This window comes from Pseudochaenichthys georgianus, chromosome 12 (genome assembly GCF_902827115.2).
Source record: "Pseudochaenichthys georgianus chromosome 12, fPseGeo1.2, whole genome shotgun sequence".
In the NCBI taxonomy this organism is placed as follows: domain Eukaryota; kingdom Metazoa; phylum Chordata; class Actinopteri; order Perciformes; family Channichthyidae; genus Pseudochaenichthys; species Pseudochaenichthys georgianus.
The window spans coordinates 1286894-1301287 of record NC_047514.1 but is presented as its reverse complement, the minus strand read 5'-3'; the positions used below and the strand labels follow the sequence as shown (position 1 = coordinate 1301287).

The window sequence follows — 14394 nt, the reverse complement described above, 5'->3', positions numbered from 1 at the left end:
TGAATAGCTTTCAGTGCATCTTATTATTCTTTTAGCGACAATGTACCGTCACCTTTATCGTTTGTTCAGTCGCCTTAGAGATACTGGACAGAGCCCATCTGCTGAGGAAGAATTCAATATGTGATCAGAAAGGACAAAGGAGGTAAAGGACCACGTGGAGCAGGTCCTGTGATGGAGGTGCTCTCAACTCGTTTAGTTTCTTTCCTCTGGAGAGCAGGAGAAGCAGTCGTTGGTGTTTTGGTGCGTTAGAGGGTTCTGTATTTGCATAAAGTGAACATTATCTCAAAGTTATGCAAATGAATCTGTCCAGCTCGACAGGGTCAGGAAACGTTGCCTAAACTAGCAAATAGGTGCAGTGGTGGAAAGTAACTAAGTACATTTACTCAAGTTGAGGTTCTTTACTTGAGTATTTAAATGTTATGCTACTGTGTACTTCTACTCCACTACAGTTCAGAGGTACATGGTGTACTTTTAGTCCACTACATGTATTTAATACCTTTAGTTACTTTACAGATGTGGATGAATGATAATAATATAGATATAATCAAGTGTTGAATCAGACTTTAGTTCCACCTGGAGTAAATCCACCAGCTACCCTGCAGTCTACAAAGTACTTCAGACTAGCTGCACCTTCACCAGCTTTGAGAACACTTTCATGATCAATCATTATAAAACATATCATATATATTATTCTGAAATGGACCAATCTGCACAACGACTACTTTCACTGTCGCTACTTTCACTATATTTTGATGATAATACTTTACTTTTACTTGAGTAACATTTTGAATACAGGACTTTTACTGAAACAGAGTATTCCTACACTCTGGTACTTCTACTTTTACTCAAGTACAAGATCTGAGTACTTCTACTTTTACTCAAGTACAAGATCTGAGTACTTCTACTCAAGGACAAGATCTGAGTACTTCTACTCTTACTCAAGTACAAGATCTGAGTACTTCTACTTTTACTCAAGGACAAGATCTGAGTACTTCTACTCAAGGACAAGATCGGAGTACTTCTACTCTTGCTCAAGTACAAGATCTGAGTACTTCTCCCATCTCTAGGTGTGGAACAAAGACAAAGACTGTGAGGCTTTTATTTTGAAGGGTGCAGCTGGAGGCAGTACTTCCGGTGTGCGGTGACGCCTCTTTAAACAGTGTGTCTGCAGGCTGTCGCAGTTTGATCCTCTTCTCCTCACAAACAGCATCGCTGAGAATAAAGAAGAGCAGCCATGGCGCAGGGGCTCAAAGACAGGTTCGAGAAGTTCCTCCAGGAGAAGAACTTCATGACAGACACTCTGGCGAAGATAGAGGCGAAGACTGGAGTCAGCCGGACCTACATCGCTGTGGGTGAGTGGAAAAAAACGCATCACACCCAGCTTCCTCCACCTTTGTTTCTCTGTCAGTGTGTAGTGTGTGTAGGAGTGTGTGTGTAACATGTGGTGTGTGTTCCTCCAGCTGTGATCGGGATCATCTCGGTGTACCTGGTGATCGGGTACGGAGCCTCCCTGCTGTGCAACCTCATCGGCTTCCTCTATCCTGCATACATATCGTGAGTACCAAGGAGGGGCCTGCAGCACCGCACACACACACACGCGCACACACGCGCACACACACACACACACACACACACACACACACACACACACACACACACACACACACACACACACACACACACACACACACACACACACACACACACACACACACACACACACACACACACACACACACACACACACACACACACACACACACACACACACAACCACACCCACACACCATTCCGTTACAATTACTCAGTGATGTAAAGTAACTAAGTAGATTTACATTACCTTGTACTTCTACTCCACTACAGTTCAGAGGTACATGGTGTACTTTTACTCCACCACATGTATTTAACACCTTTAGTTACTTCACAGATCTGGATGAATGATGTGAAATATAATCAAGTGTTAAATCAGACTTTAGTTCCTGGAGTAAATCCACCAGCTACCCTGCAGTCGACAAAGCCATTCAGACTAGCTGCACCTTCACCAGCTTTGAGAACACTTTAAAGATCAATCATTATAAAACATATCATATATATTATTCTTTCACTTGAGCAACATTTTGAATGCAGGACTTTTACTGTAACAGAGTATGTCGTAAACGTAGTAAAACATTAAAACAATATATATAATTAATTACTGGTTGATTTTATATTCTGTATTATAAATCCATAGCTGCAAAGAAGCAAGTAACTAATTTTGTAAAATGAATGTAGTGACTTTAATCCTGCTAGTAATCCCCAATAATATGTATTAGTAATCTCATTACATCTGTTTTAATGTAAGGGGAAATCAGTTCCCTTCTTCTGTTTCCTGTTTACGTCATCCTGTATCACTCCTGAACACACGGATGGATTAAAGCCACATACTTCTAGTTCTTAGATAATATGTATTGCTTATTATAGGTAGTAGTAGCAGTAATGTTGTACTACATGTATGTAAAGTACTGTGTTCTTGCCTTTAGGCTCTATATTTCTCAACTTGACATTTCGGCTGATATTTTCCTTTTGGATGCTTTCTTTGTCCCTTGAAGCCACATATTATCAGAATTGGACAAAGCTCCTCCGTAACGTATAAGTGGGTCATTTATAAAACGGTAACGAGGATGCGTTATCTCAGTCAGTGTGTCTCCGTGTGGTCAACAGAGTATCACATGTTGCTCTGAGCCTCCTTTTTCCTCTCGGACGCCTCTTTGTGTCAGGAGTCCTCGAGGAGCCGGATATAGGCCGAGCCGGATTATGTGCTGCTTACGACACTCTCATTATGTGATGGCAGAAATAAAACATTTGGTATTTTAGGAGTTAAACATGGTGATACGAGCTTTCACGATGTCACGATGAAAAACTGATGAGTCACTAACCACAGGAAATCTGCTTCCTTCCCCATTTGCACCGTTTCAGTATCGGACATGAATTATGGATACATTTCTGACTATAGAAATACATTAGAGTTCAATGAATGAAGTTGTGGGGTTGAGTTAAATGCATACCAAGTTATAAATCAAGTTAAAAGAGTGTAGTCATGACATCTTCATTGTGGGTATGCATGCACTATAAAACACTGGACGGACAGATTGTCTCCCAGGCAACCAGAGCAAACACCCGGTCTCAATTTCCTTTTACAGACATTTCCGACGCGTTTGTTTTACTCACAGATTAAAGGACTCGCTTGGCCTCCGGTGGCGTGTTGATACTGTGTTTTGCGTTTACTGCAAATAAGATAACACACTTTGCACACAGTCAACAAAGAAAACAGTTCTTTACAATAAGCAGAACACATCAGATAAAAGAGGCAGAACTCCAATTAAATAATGAATGACTTTAAAGGTAGTCTTTCTTTCTTTCTTTGTATAACTTTAACGGTTAAAAAACTGCCTCGGCGGCGTCTTTCCGACAGTTTGCATCTCTGTCTCTTCAGAGTCTGGCACCCTGGGAATTGTAGTCCTTTATACATACTTGATTACAGACTAGGGCTGCAACAAACGACTACTTTGATAATCGATTAATGAAACGATTAATTGATTATTCGGACTATGACTGTATGCCTTGCACAATTTCTCAAACGCTCTTGTTCAGCCATCAACTTTTAGATTTAGCTTGAGGTTGTTTTAGGTTTGTGGAAACTAGCAATGAAGACATTAAAGATGAATACTTGATTCAAAAATAAATATATTATTAACTTAACAAATTGTGAACACAACTAACATTGCTTTTTATTTAAATCAAATAAATAATATTTCACATACAAATAAACAACAATGTTTTAACAAATCGTATTAAATAATCTGAAGACAGAACTGTAAACAGAATAGCTGAAACTTTAACAAACTAAATAACTCAGTTTCCTCTAATCATTAACCCATGTTTGTATAATGTAGTTAACTCCGTGTGTTGCTGCTAGCATACAGAACACCTGACGTGGAAACGTTACTCGTGGGCGGGGCTACAGAGCTACTAGAAAGACAGTGGAACCCGGTGCATTCCTCCGTCTGGATGTGGAGCACTTTTGCTAAATGTTTAGACAAATTGCTCGTGTTACCGCCCTTACATGCTAAACTCTTATTGCACTTTTGGTAACGAGCATTGTCCACATCAAGACGGGTAACATTTAACCACACCTTGGAGCGCTTCTCTCCGCCATCCCCGCCGTGTGTTGCTGCATGTAGCAGCAGGTCTTTTTATCGGTACTGGAGACATTTAAAAAAGATATGTCATGTATTATTGCTACATAAACATTATATCGCAGTCTTAGTGTCGCCAACTCGTTTCTAAAATGCAAAAAGACAAAAAAAATGCGTCTATGATGTATTTTCGATCTTTCCAATCGAGACGAGATCTCTCTCCCGCGTGTGTGTGCGAGGGGGCGGGGCAGTTTACACACACGCGGGAGAGAGATCTCGTCTCGATTGGAAAGATCGAAAATACACCATAGACGCATTTTTTTGTCTTTTTGCATTTTAGAAACGGAGTTGGCGACACTAAGACTACGAGATAATGTTTATGTAGCAATAATACATGACATGTATTTTTTAAATGTCTCCAGTACCGATAAAAAGACCGATAACGTTGGAGCTTAACGACGCGTAAAACACGTGATGACGTCACCAACGAATCGACGACTGAATTAGTTGGCAACTAATTTGGTCATCGCCACAGACTCTAGAATCGCCACTGATGAGAGTAGAATCTAGTGGTGAAGTTACATTCATACATATATAAATACCAAGTTATCCCAGAGCTTTATTGTTATTATACTCGTGCACAATTTTATCTCACCGGCTTCTCTCTATATGCACTTTCAAATATCTACACTGAACAAAAATATAAACGCAACACTTTTGTTTTTGCTCCCATTTTTCATGAGATGAACTCAAAGATCTAAAACATTTTCTAAATACACAAAATAACCATTTCTCTCAAATATTGTTCACAAATCTGAAAGAATGTGTGATAGTGAGCACTTCTCCTTTGCCGAGATAATCCATCCACCTCACAGGTGTGGCATATCAAGATGCTGATTAGACAGCATGACTATTGCACAGGTGTGCCTTAGGCTGGCCACAATAAAAGGCCACTCTGAAACGTGCAGTTTTGCTTTATTGGGGGGGTCTGGGGGGGTCCGAAGACTAGTCAGTATCTGGTGTGAGGGGTAGGGTTAGGGTTAGGGTAATGTTGTGAATTGAGTGGCCCATGGTGGTGGTGGGGTTATGGTATGGGCAGGCGTATGTTATGGACGACGAACACAGGCCACTCGATTCACAACATTACCCTAACCCTACCCCTACCCCTACCCCTCACACCAGATACTGACTGGTTTTCGGACCCCCCCAGACCCCCCCAATAAAGCAAAAATGCACGTTTCAGAGTGGCCTTTTATTGTGGCCAGCCTAAGGCACACCTGTGCAATAATCATGCTGTCTAATCAGCATCTTGATATGCCACAGCTGTGAGGTGGGATGGATTATCTCGGCAAAGGAGAAGTGCTCACTATCACAGATTCTTTCAGATTTGTGAACAATATTTGAGAGAAATGGTTATCTTGTGTAAATAGAAAATGTTTTAGATCTTTGAGTTCATCTCATGAAAAATGGGAGCAAAAACAAAAGTGTTGCGTTTATATTTTTGTTCATTGTACAAATACATAAAAGCAGCGATGAATGAAACTGTAATTAAAAACAGTAACGGCAGCAAGGAGAATACGAAAATAACAAGCATTAGTTAATTAAACTTACAAGATGTACAGGAACTACATTTACAGATTTATTTAAGGTGTTAAAGTTAAATGATTGTTTATATTAAGAGAGAGAGGCGAGTCGCTGCATCTGAACGCTCCACCATCTCTCATCATAATAAGAGTTTAGCCATTTACATTTTCCGATCTTTGTGGGTATTGTCCATTAAGACTGGATCGACAGCCCAAACTAGTTTGCTGTATATTTATGTTGGCTGTTCCCAGACGCACTTCGGAGTCTGTCTTCAGAGCTGACTGCAGTATGTGGATGAATCAGCCTGAGGGTCTGTGGAGGAAATCACAAGGCTGCTCACATGTTGGTCAACACGTCCACACGTACACAACAAACAGACACTTCATGAAAAAGTATTCCTTAAAGAGGGGAGCCGTAATGAGTTGTCGGCATTTCGCAACTTCCTGTTCCCTCCTCTGGAAGTCAGTGGTTTTCTGAATGTGTGTTTGGATATATATACGATCTGTGGTGAATGCAAGCTGAGGACATTTTAACATTTTGTTCTCCGACATAAAATAAAACCTCAGCCTGGGTCTAGTCTCTGTTATACTCTCAGTTTCCTGTGAACATCCCCGGCCTCTGTTACCACACACACACACACACACACACACACACACACACACACACACACACACACACACACACACACACACACACACACACACACACACACACACACACACACACGGTTGTGTGACTGTTCCCTGGAGTAACCTTGATGTAGAAACAGCAATGTGGAAACCAGATATGAAGCAAACAGTATAATGTGACATCAGAAACTAGTCGGCCCTTTCATTTTTTTTCGAAATATTTTAATACGTTTTACAGCCAGGACGTGAAATGTGAAAAGTTGCTTGAAGAAACGACATTAAGGGTAAAAAAACGGTTTCATTAACTATTCAATGTCCTTACTTGATATACATACATACTCCAAATGTCTGCCATGTCTAATATTAGTGGCTGCTGGGGTTTATTTTTGGTACACATGTATTTAGCCAGCAGTGTCGTGTTATGTGCTTGGCTGCATTACGTGCTAATGCTAAAGCTAATGCCTGCAGTTTGAAGGGCTGATTCGGGGGTTTAATGGTTACATCTGAATGTTCTCACTGACCTGAGAGCAGCCATTGTTTGGTTCTTGTTTACTGTAAGCATGCATGCATTGCTGTGTTTACACACCCATGGGCAAGTGTATTCTTTATTTATATCATGGGGGGGATAATGTTGCCTGTCGGTGGGCAGAGTAACATATAGTAAGGGGGGGGGTAGTTTGAGGTAATAGAGCGGAGTAGTGAGTGATGACCTATTTTAGTAGGCTAGCCAGGAAGTGAGCATCCTTCACTCGACAAACAGCGAATGGTAGATTTTTGAAATATTGCAGACACACTTATATGAAACGTACACACTTTGTCCAGCAGGATAATCTTCACATGTTTACACAAATTGAATCGTTACTACAATCTCCAGAAGTACAAAGCTAATGTTAGGCTATAAACGACATCACGTCACCACCGCTAAGCTAAAGGCGGCTAATGTTAGGCGTGATGACGTCGAGTAGTTTATTTAGTCACTTGTCAGCAGCTGCTGTTTCGAAGACACATGGAAGTGGGGTATTTAATGGCATCCAAGCAATCTTCACCATGCGATCTAATTTCAGGCTTCTAACGAAAGCACATCTGTTTCTGAGGTGAGGCAACAAGTGGTAAAATGATAGCTAGGTGTGAGGACTCTCGATAGTGCGAGTGAGACTCTGACGATGTACAGCTGACAGTACAGGAAGTTCAAAGCATGCTAATTAACAATGAAAGCCAGGAGACACACGGTACCAACGGAGAGAGATGAACACAGTTATTGTTAATATCAGAATACAGCAACTACAAATAGCTTAATATTAATTAAGAAGCATGCATAACCATATTAAAGGTGAAAGTAGGAGATACACAATTTACACATCCAGTACCAGTTCAGTTCAGTCAGATATCTCACGTGTTTCTTTAACATGTTTATTAGAAGCAGCATATAGTTGAGTTTGAGGCTCGGGCCTCATCACTCCACAGATACACATTAAATAACTACCCCCCCGGGCCTACAGGTGGAAGCTGGGGTGGTGGCGGGGCAGCGAGCAGCAGCGACGTGGAGGTATCTGCAGCAAGCAAAGCATAGAGAGATCTGGCAGCTTCAATAGAGCGGCGTATCAAGGAGACTCCGTTTGGTTGGTTGTAGAGTGGCAAGGGGGCGATATGTATGAAGGCAGCAAGTGCTCGAGTCGACTGCCTGAACTAGCTCGCAGGCTTCGCCCCATGTGTGAGATAGCAGCCAGGAAGTGTGTTTTGCACAGAAGTAGATTTAACAGTGATATTGCTGTACAAAGCAAACAACATAAGTATTGCCATGTGATGCAAGCATGTGACAGAAGTGATGCTACTGTCGATGGAAACTCAGTGAAGGACATGAGTTGACAAGAAAGACAGATGCGATGAGATGGCTTTTGAGTTTGCTTTGTAAGGAGTCAACGGACATGTCACGGTCTGTGTTATGACCCGGCTCAAGAGGCCACAACAAAGAGGAGACGCACCATATCAACGGTTAACAAAAGAAGTTTATTTAAGCAAATAATTCAAGTTAACCAAATTAATTGAAGTGCAAAGTAAGTCAAGCATGAGGTGTGGACGTCAGTGGTATCAGTAGTGTAAATGCAGGGTGAGGGTTGCATGGCTGTGTGTGTGAGAGAGGGTAGTGGATAGGAGAATGCAAAAGGACTTCTTTTAAAAGTTGAACAAACCCCACGCAGCTCAGTGAAATGTTGACTTTATTTGATCATTTCAGTGAAAACTAACGTTCATATTTCTCTCTTTGATTATAATACTGATGAACGTTCAAAACAAAGCACTTTGACAACTTACCACATACGTTTTAAAATGCTTAATAAGCACCGTAACGTTCATGATATCATTTCTCCGTCATAATCGGTTGTTTCCGTGAACGGCCGACTGTTGAGTGACGGCAAATGCTGCGGCTGCAATGCATTGTGGGGCAGCATTTGCTCCTCTCCTTTCGGTGAGGGAGGTCCAGTGGTTCCTAAGCTAAAGGAGGTTATAAAGGAAGTTTGAAACCTCCTTTCCTTTCATCTAGAGAACTCAAAAGGCACTTCTCACGGCTGCCACTGAGGGACTTCTTCCGGGTCACTCCGTCGGGAAGGTTCCTAAGCTGAAGGGACTATTGGAACGCAGCCCGTCTCCAGATGAACCCACGCGGCATCAGTCTGCTTTACCGTCACATAGTGAACGTAACACAGAGAAAGTTTTAAAAGCTACTGATAAACGAACGTCCTATCAGCACTTCAGAGAAGGTGTGTCTCGATCAGCAGACGGACGCTGCTCAGACCTTTAGATGGGAGGGGTCCACGAGTCTCTTATCAAAGAGTCCTTTAGTTAATGTATATCCAGAGGTGGAAGAAGAGGGTTAGACTTTACACTCAAGTAAATGTATATACAGTAAATTATACTGCATTCAAAATCTGTAGTAAAAGTATTGGCATCAAAACATCCTTAGGTATCAAAAGTAAAAGTACTATATGATGTGTAATCGTTTCAGAATCGTATATATATATTTAGTTACTGGGTTATCACAATTGATACACTGCTGCTGGTATTTAACATATATTTACTTGTCAATGTGTGACATTACACTACATTGCATTTAGCTGACGCTTTTATCCAAAGCGACTCACAATAAGTGCGTTCGACCAACAAGATACGAACTTGAAGAAAACAGAATCATAAAGTACATCAGGCTTCAGAGCAAAAACATTTCAAGTGCTACTCAACTGGCTCAACAGGAAGGTAGAAGACCAGACGAGCCGCTGCATTCTGGGTGAGAGAGGTCGGATGCAGGTAGACCAGCCAGGAGGGAGCTGCAGTAGTCTAGGCGTGAGATGACGAGAGCCTGGACCAGAACCGGCGTGGCTTTCTGGGTCAGCTGGGGACGTATCCTCCTGATGCTGCTTTAAAAGTTGATCCATATTAACTAATGATCTGATTCTGAAATGCAGCTACAGCTGTCACATAAATGATATCGGCTTCTAAAATGTGGAGGAGTTGAAGAAGAAGGCAGCTCAAAGTAACTCAAACCTGTTTCTAATTACACTACTTCTATCTTTTCATGAAGAGAATGTCACTCGTGTTGGAACCTGTATATCAACAGTCTGTCGAGAACAAACACACGACTTTTATTGAGAGGGTGGCCATTTTTTAATTATTTCTCATGTTGCAAAATATGGGGAAATGTCTTCTAAGAAACGTATTGAGGGAGCAGGAAAGTCATGGTAGGGATTTAAAACAAAAGAAAGTTAAGAGAGGAGGAGATGGACGCGTTGGATCGAACAACCTGTTGCAGAAGGGAGACAGGTGTTGACGTGTATTCACACGTGTATCTCCCATGTGTTCCTCCCCAGCATCAAGGCCATTGAAAGCGCCACAAAAGACGACGACACCAAGTGGCTCACCTACTGGGTGGTGTACGGGCTCTTCAGCGTGGCCGAGTTCTTCGCCGACATCTTCCTCTCCTGGTTCCCCTTCTACTACATCGGAAAGGTAATCCAGCTTCTGTCAATGTGTTGGGTTAAAAATAGATTTGATCCAGAGGTGGGAAGTAGTGGAGTACAAATACTTTGTTACTGTACTTAAGTACATTCTTCTGGTATCAGTACTTTACTCCACTACTTATTTTTCTGACGACTTTTTACTTTCTACTTCTTACATGTTGAACACAAATACCTGAACTTTCTACTTCTCACATGTTGAACACAAATACCTGTACTTTCTACTTCTTACATGTTGAACACACATACCTGTACTTTCTACTTCTCACATGTTGAACACAAATACCTGTACTTTCTACTTCTTACATGTTGAACCCAAATACATGTACTTTCTACTTCTCACATGTTGAACTCAAATACCTGTACTTTCTACTTCTTACATGTTGAACCCAAATACCTGTACTTTCTACTTCTCACATGTTGAACTCAAATACCTGTACTTTCTACTTCTCACATGTTGAACCCAAATACCTGTACTTTATACTTCTCACATGTTGAACTCAAATACCTGTACTTTCTACTTCTTACATGTTGAACTCAAATACCTGTACTTTCTACTTCTTACACTTTGAACTCAAATACCTGTACTTTCTACTTCTCACATGTTGAACTCAAATACCTGTACTTTCTACTTCTTACATGTTGAACTCAAATACCTGTACTTTCTACTTCTTACATGTTGAACTCAAATACCTGTACTTTCTACTTCTTACATGTTGAACTCAAATACCTGTACTTTCTACTTCTTACATGTTGAACTCAAATACCTGTACTTTCTACTTCTCTCATGTTGAACTCAAATACCTGTACTTTCTACTTCTTACATGTTGAACCCAAATACCTGTACTTTCTACTTCTCACATGTTGAACCCAAATACCTGTACTTTCTACTTCTCACATGTTGAACTCAAATACCTGTACTTTCTACTTCTCACATGTTGAACCCAAATACCTGTACTTTCTACTTCTCACATGTTGAACTCAAATACCTGTACTTTCTACTTCTTACATGTTGAACTCAAATACCTGTACTTTCTACTTCTTACACTTTGAACTCAAATACCTGTACTTTCTACTTCTCTCATTTTCCAAACAGCTGGTTCCTTTAGTTTGAATGTGTGTTCGGTGGCGTATTATGGACGTTTTGGTCCTTTTTAAATACTAAGAATAAATATGCCATATATATTCATTATACTAAAGGATAAATTGTGTTTATGTCTCCCCCTCCTCTCTCCAGGGTGCCTTCCTGGTTTATTGCATGGCCCCCACCGCCTCTAACGGATCCATCCTCATTTATACTCGCATCATTCGACCAGTCTTCCTGAAGAACGAAGGCAAGATCGACGATGCGATGAAGATTGTGAAGGACAAGGCGTCAGAAGCTGCTGACAAGTTCAAAGACGAGGGTGAGACAATTTACTGGAAACACTCGTGATGAAATGTGTGGGACGGGAAGAAACAGAGAACAGTTCCCTTCATGTGGCACTTTACTCAGAGGCAGGAGAAGTACTCAGATCTTGTACTTAGTAAAAGTAGAAGTACTCAGATCTTGTATTTGAGTAAAAGTAGAAGTACTCAGATCTTGTACTTGAGTGAAAGTAGAAGTACTCAGATCTTGTACTTGAGTGAAAGTAGAAGTACTCAGATCTTGTACTTGAGTAAAAGTAGAAGTACTCAGATCTTGTACTTGAGTAAAAGTAGAAGTACTCGGATCTTGTACTTGAGTAAAAGTAGAAGTACTCAGATCTTGTACTTGAATAAAAGTAGAAGTACTCAGGTCTTGTACTCGAGTAAAAGTAGAGGTACTCAGATCTTGTACTCGAGTAAAAGTAGAAGTACTCAGGTCTTGTACTCGAGTAAAAGTAGAAGTACTCAGGTCTTGTACTCGAGTAAAAGTAGAGGTACTCAGATCTTGTACTTGAGTAAAAGTAAAAGTACTCAGATCTTGTACTTGAGTAAAAGTAGAAGTGCTCAGATCTTGTACTTGAGTAAAAGTAGAAGTACCAGAGTGTAGGAATACTCTGTCACAGTAAAAGTCCTGCATTCAAAATGCTCCTCAAGTGAAAGTAGAAAAGTATTCTCATCTAAATATCGTGAAAGACAGTGAAAGTAGTCGTTGTGCAGATTGGTCCATTTCAGAATAATATATATGATATGTTTTATAATGATTGATCATGAAAGTGTTCTCAAAGCTGGTAAAGGTGCAGCTAGTTTGAATGACTTACAAGTACACCATTTACCTCTGAATTGTATTGGAGTATAAGTCCAAAGTAGCATAACATGGAGATACTCAAGTAACTATGTACAAGTATCTCACAATTCTACTTAGGTACAGCACTTGAGTAGATTTACACCTCTGTACAGTTGCAAGTAGCTATCAGAATTACTAAATAAGATGTGTGTGTGTGTGTGTCTCTCTCTGTGTGTGTGTGTGTGTCCACAGCCAAGAGAGCCACGGCCAACATCATGTTCGAGGAGAAGAAGTACGAGTAAAGAGGGGGGTCGGACTCTGACAGGAGAAATGTTGCCTTGTCTGTTCTGAAGAACTGTTCTTAAATCTGAATCTTTGTGTCACATGTTTCATGGAAAGCCATTTACTTATTTAACTCTGCCTTCTGCGGGGCTGTGAGACTTTACACACGCCCTGATGTGCTTTATGAACCAAATAAAACCTGCTTAAGTGGTCCTGGTTTTATTCATTTCACTGTTGTGTGTACATGTACTGCATTGAAAAAGTATAGTTAGTAAACCGAGTCACAGTATTACATGTAAAAGTATCTTAAAATAACACCCAAAACCTGTTTCCACTTATTCCTTAAAAACTAAACATCAAATAAGTCACTGTAATGTAACTAAGGCTATAAGATGTTAGTTAATGTCTCTTGTATTCTCTATTACTGTAAATTTTAACATCAGAAAAGCCCAGTGGGGTTTCTGCCTGGCAACGGTTCGTTTGTTTTAACCACGCAAGAATAAAGTACAAATACCTTTACTTTGCTCTCAAGTACAACACTTGAGTATATATATATATACACTTAGTCACACTCCACCACTGGGTTTCCCTGGATATAGAGCAGACACAAATGATATGTTTTGATCCACAAATGCTAATGAGCAAGTCTGCAGTTCCTATTTGACCCACTAGGTGTCGCTACATTACATGTCACTTGTTAGACGCTTTTATCCAAAGCGACTTCCATACTCAATACTGTGGGCAATCCCCAAAGAGCAATTTGGGGTGAAGTGTCTCAGGGACACAACGACATACTGGCCGTTTCTCAATCGCGAGTACACCTGCTGCAGAGCAACTATTTCAAGTATACTACGTCATAGACTGGCGCAGAATGCTGGGCATTTAACATGAATTTAAACAGTCCTTCGGCGCCACTCGATGACGTAGTATACTTGAAATAGTTGCTCTGCAGCAGTTTTACTTGCGATTGAGAAACGCCCGCTGACTGCAGTGGGGTTTGAACCTGATCTGAACACGCACTGCGCCACAGCCTCGAGCCGCCACTATTGAGGCCAAGTAGTTAGATCTTGTGCTTGAGTAAAAGTAGAAGTACTCAGATCTTGTGCTTGAGTAAAAGTAGAAGTACCAGAGTGTAGGAATACTCTGTCACAGTAAAAATCCTGCATTCAAAATGTTACTCAAGTAAAAGTAGAAAAGTATTATCATCAAAATATAGTGAAAGTAGCGACAGTAAAAGTATTCGTTGTGCAGATTGGTCCATTTCAGAATAATATATATGATATGTTTTATAATGATTGATCATGAAAGTGTTCTCAAAGCTGGTGAAGGTGCAGCTAGTCTGAAGTACTTTGTAGACTGCAGGGTAGCTGGTGGATTTACTCCAGGTGGAACTAAAGTCTGATTCAACACTTGATTATATTTCACATCATTCATCCACATCTGTGAAGTAACTAAAGGGATTAGATACATGCAGTGAGTGGAGTAAAAGTATACCATTTACCTCTGAACTGTAGTGGAGTAGAAGT

At 40.7% G+C, this 14394-nt stretch overlaps 1 protein-coding gene across 1 annotated transcript; it reads left to right on the top strand.

Moving 5' to 3' along the window:
* The first annotated feature begins 1144 nt into the window (after positions 1-1144).
* Positions 1145-13080, top strand: reep5 (receptor accessory protein 5). The gene is made up of 5 exons (XM_034096616.2): positions 1145-1352; positions 1461-1554; positions 10249-10387; positions 11633-11801; positions 12839-13080. The coding sequence occupies exons 1-5, from the start codon at positions 1235-1237 to the stop codon at positions 12886-12888; spliced, it is 570 nt and encodes a 189-aa protein (XP_033952507.1). The 5' UTR covers positions 1145-1234; the 3' UTR covers positions 12889-13080.
* The last annotated feature ends 1314 nt before the right edge of the window (positions 13081-14394 follow it).

Excerpts from the sequence above, each read along its gene's own strand:
- reep5 (XM_034096616.2), top strand. The coding sequence starts at position 1,235 with ATGGCGCAGGGGCTCAAAGACAGGTTCGAGAAGTTCCTCCAGGAGAAG. Across the intron at positions 1,555-10,248 it reads CTCTATCCTGCATACATATC|CATCAAGGCCATTGAAAGCG; the intron begins GTGAGTACCAAG and ends GTTCCTCCCCAG. Across the intron at positions 11,802-12,838 it reads TGACAAGTTCAAAGACGAGG|CCAAGAGAGCCACGGCCAAC; the intron begins GTGAGACAATTT and ends GTGTGTCCACAG.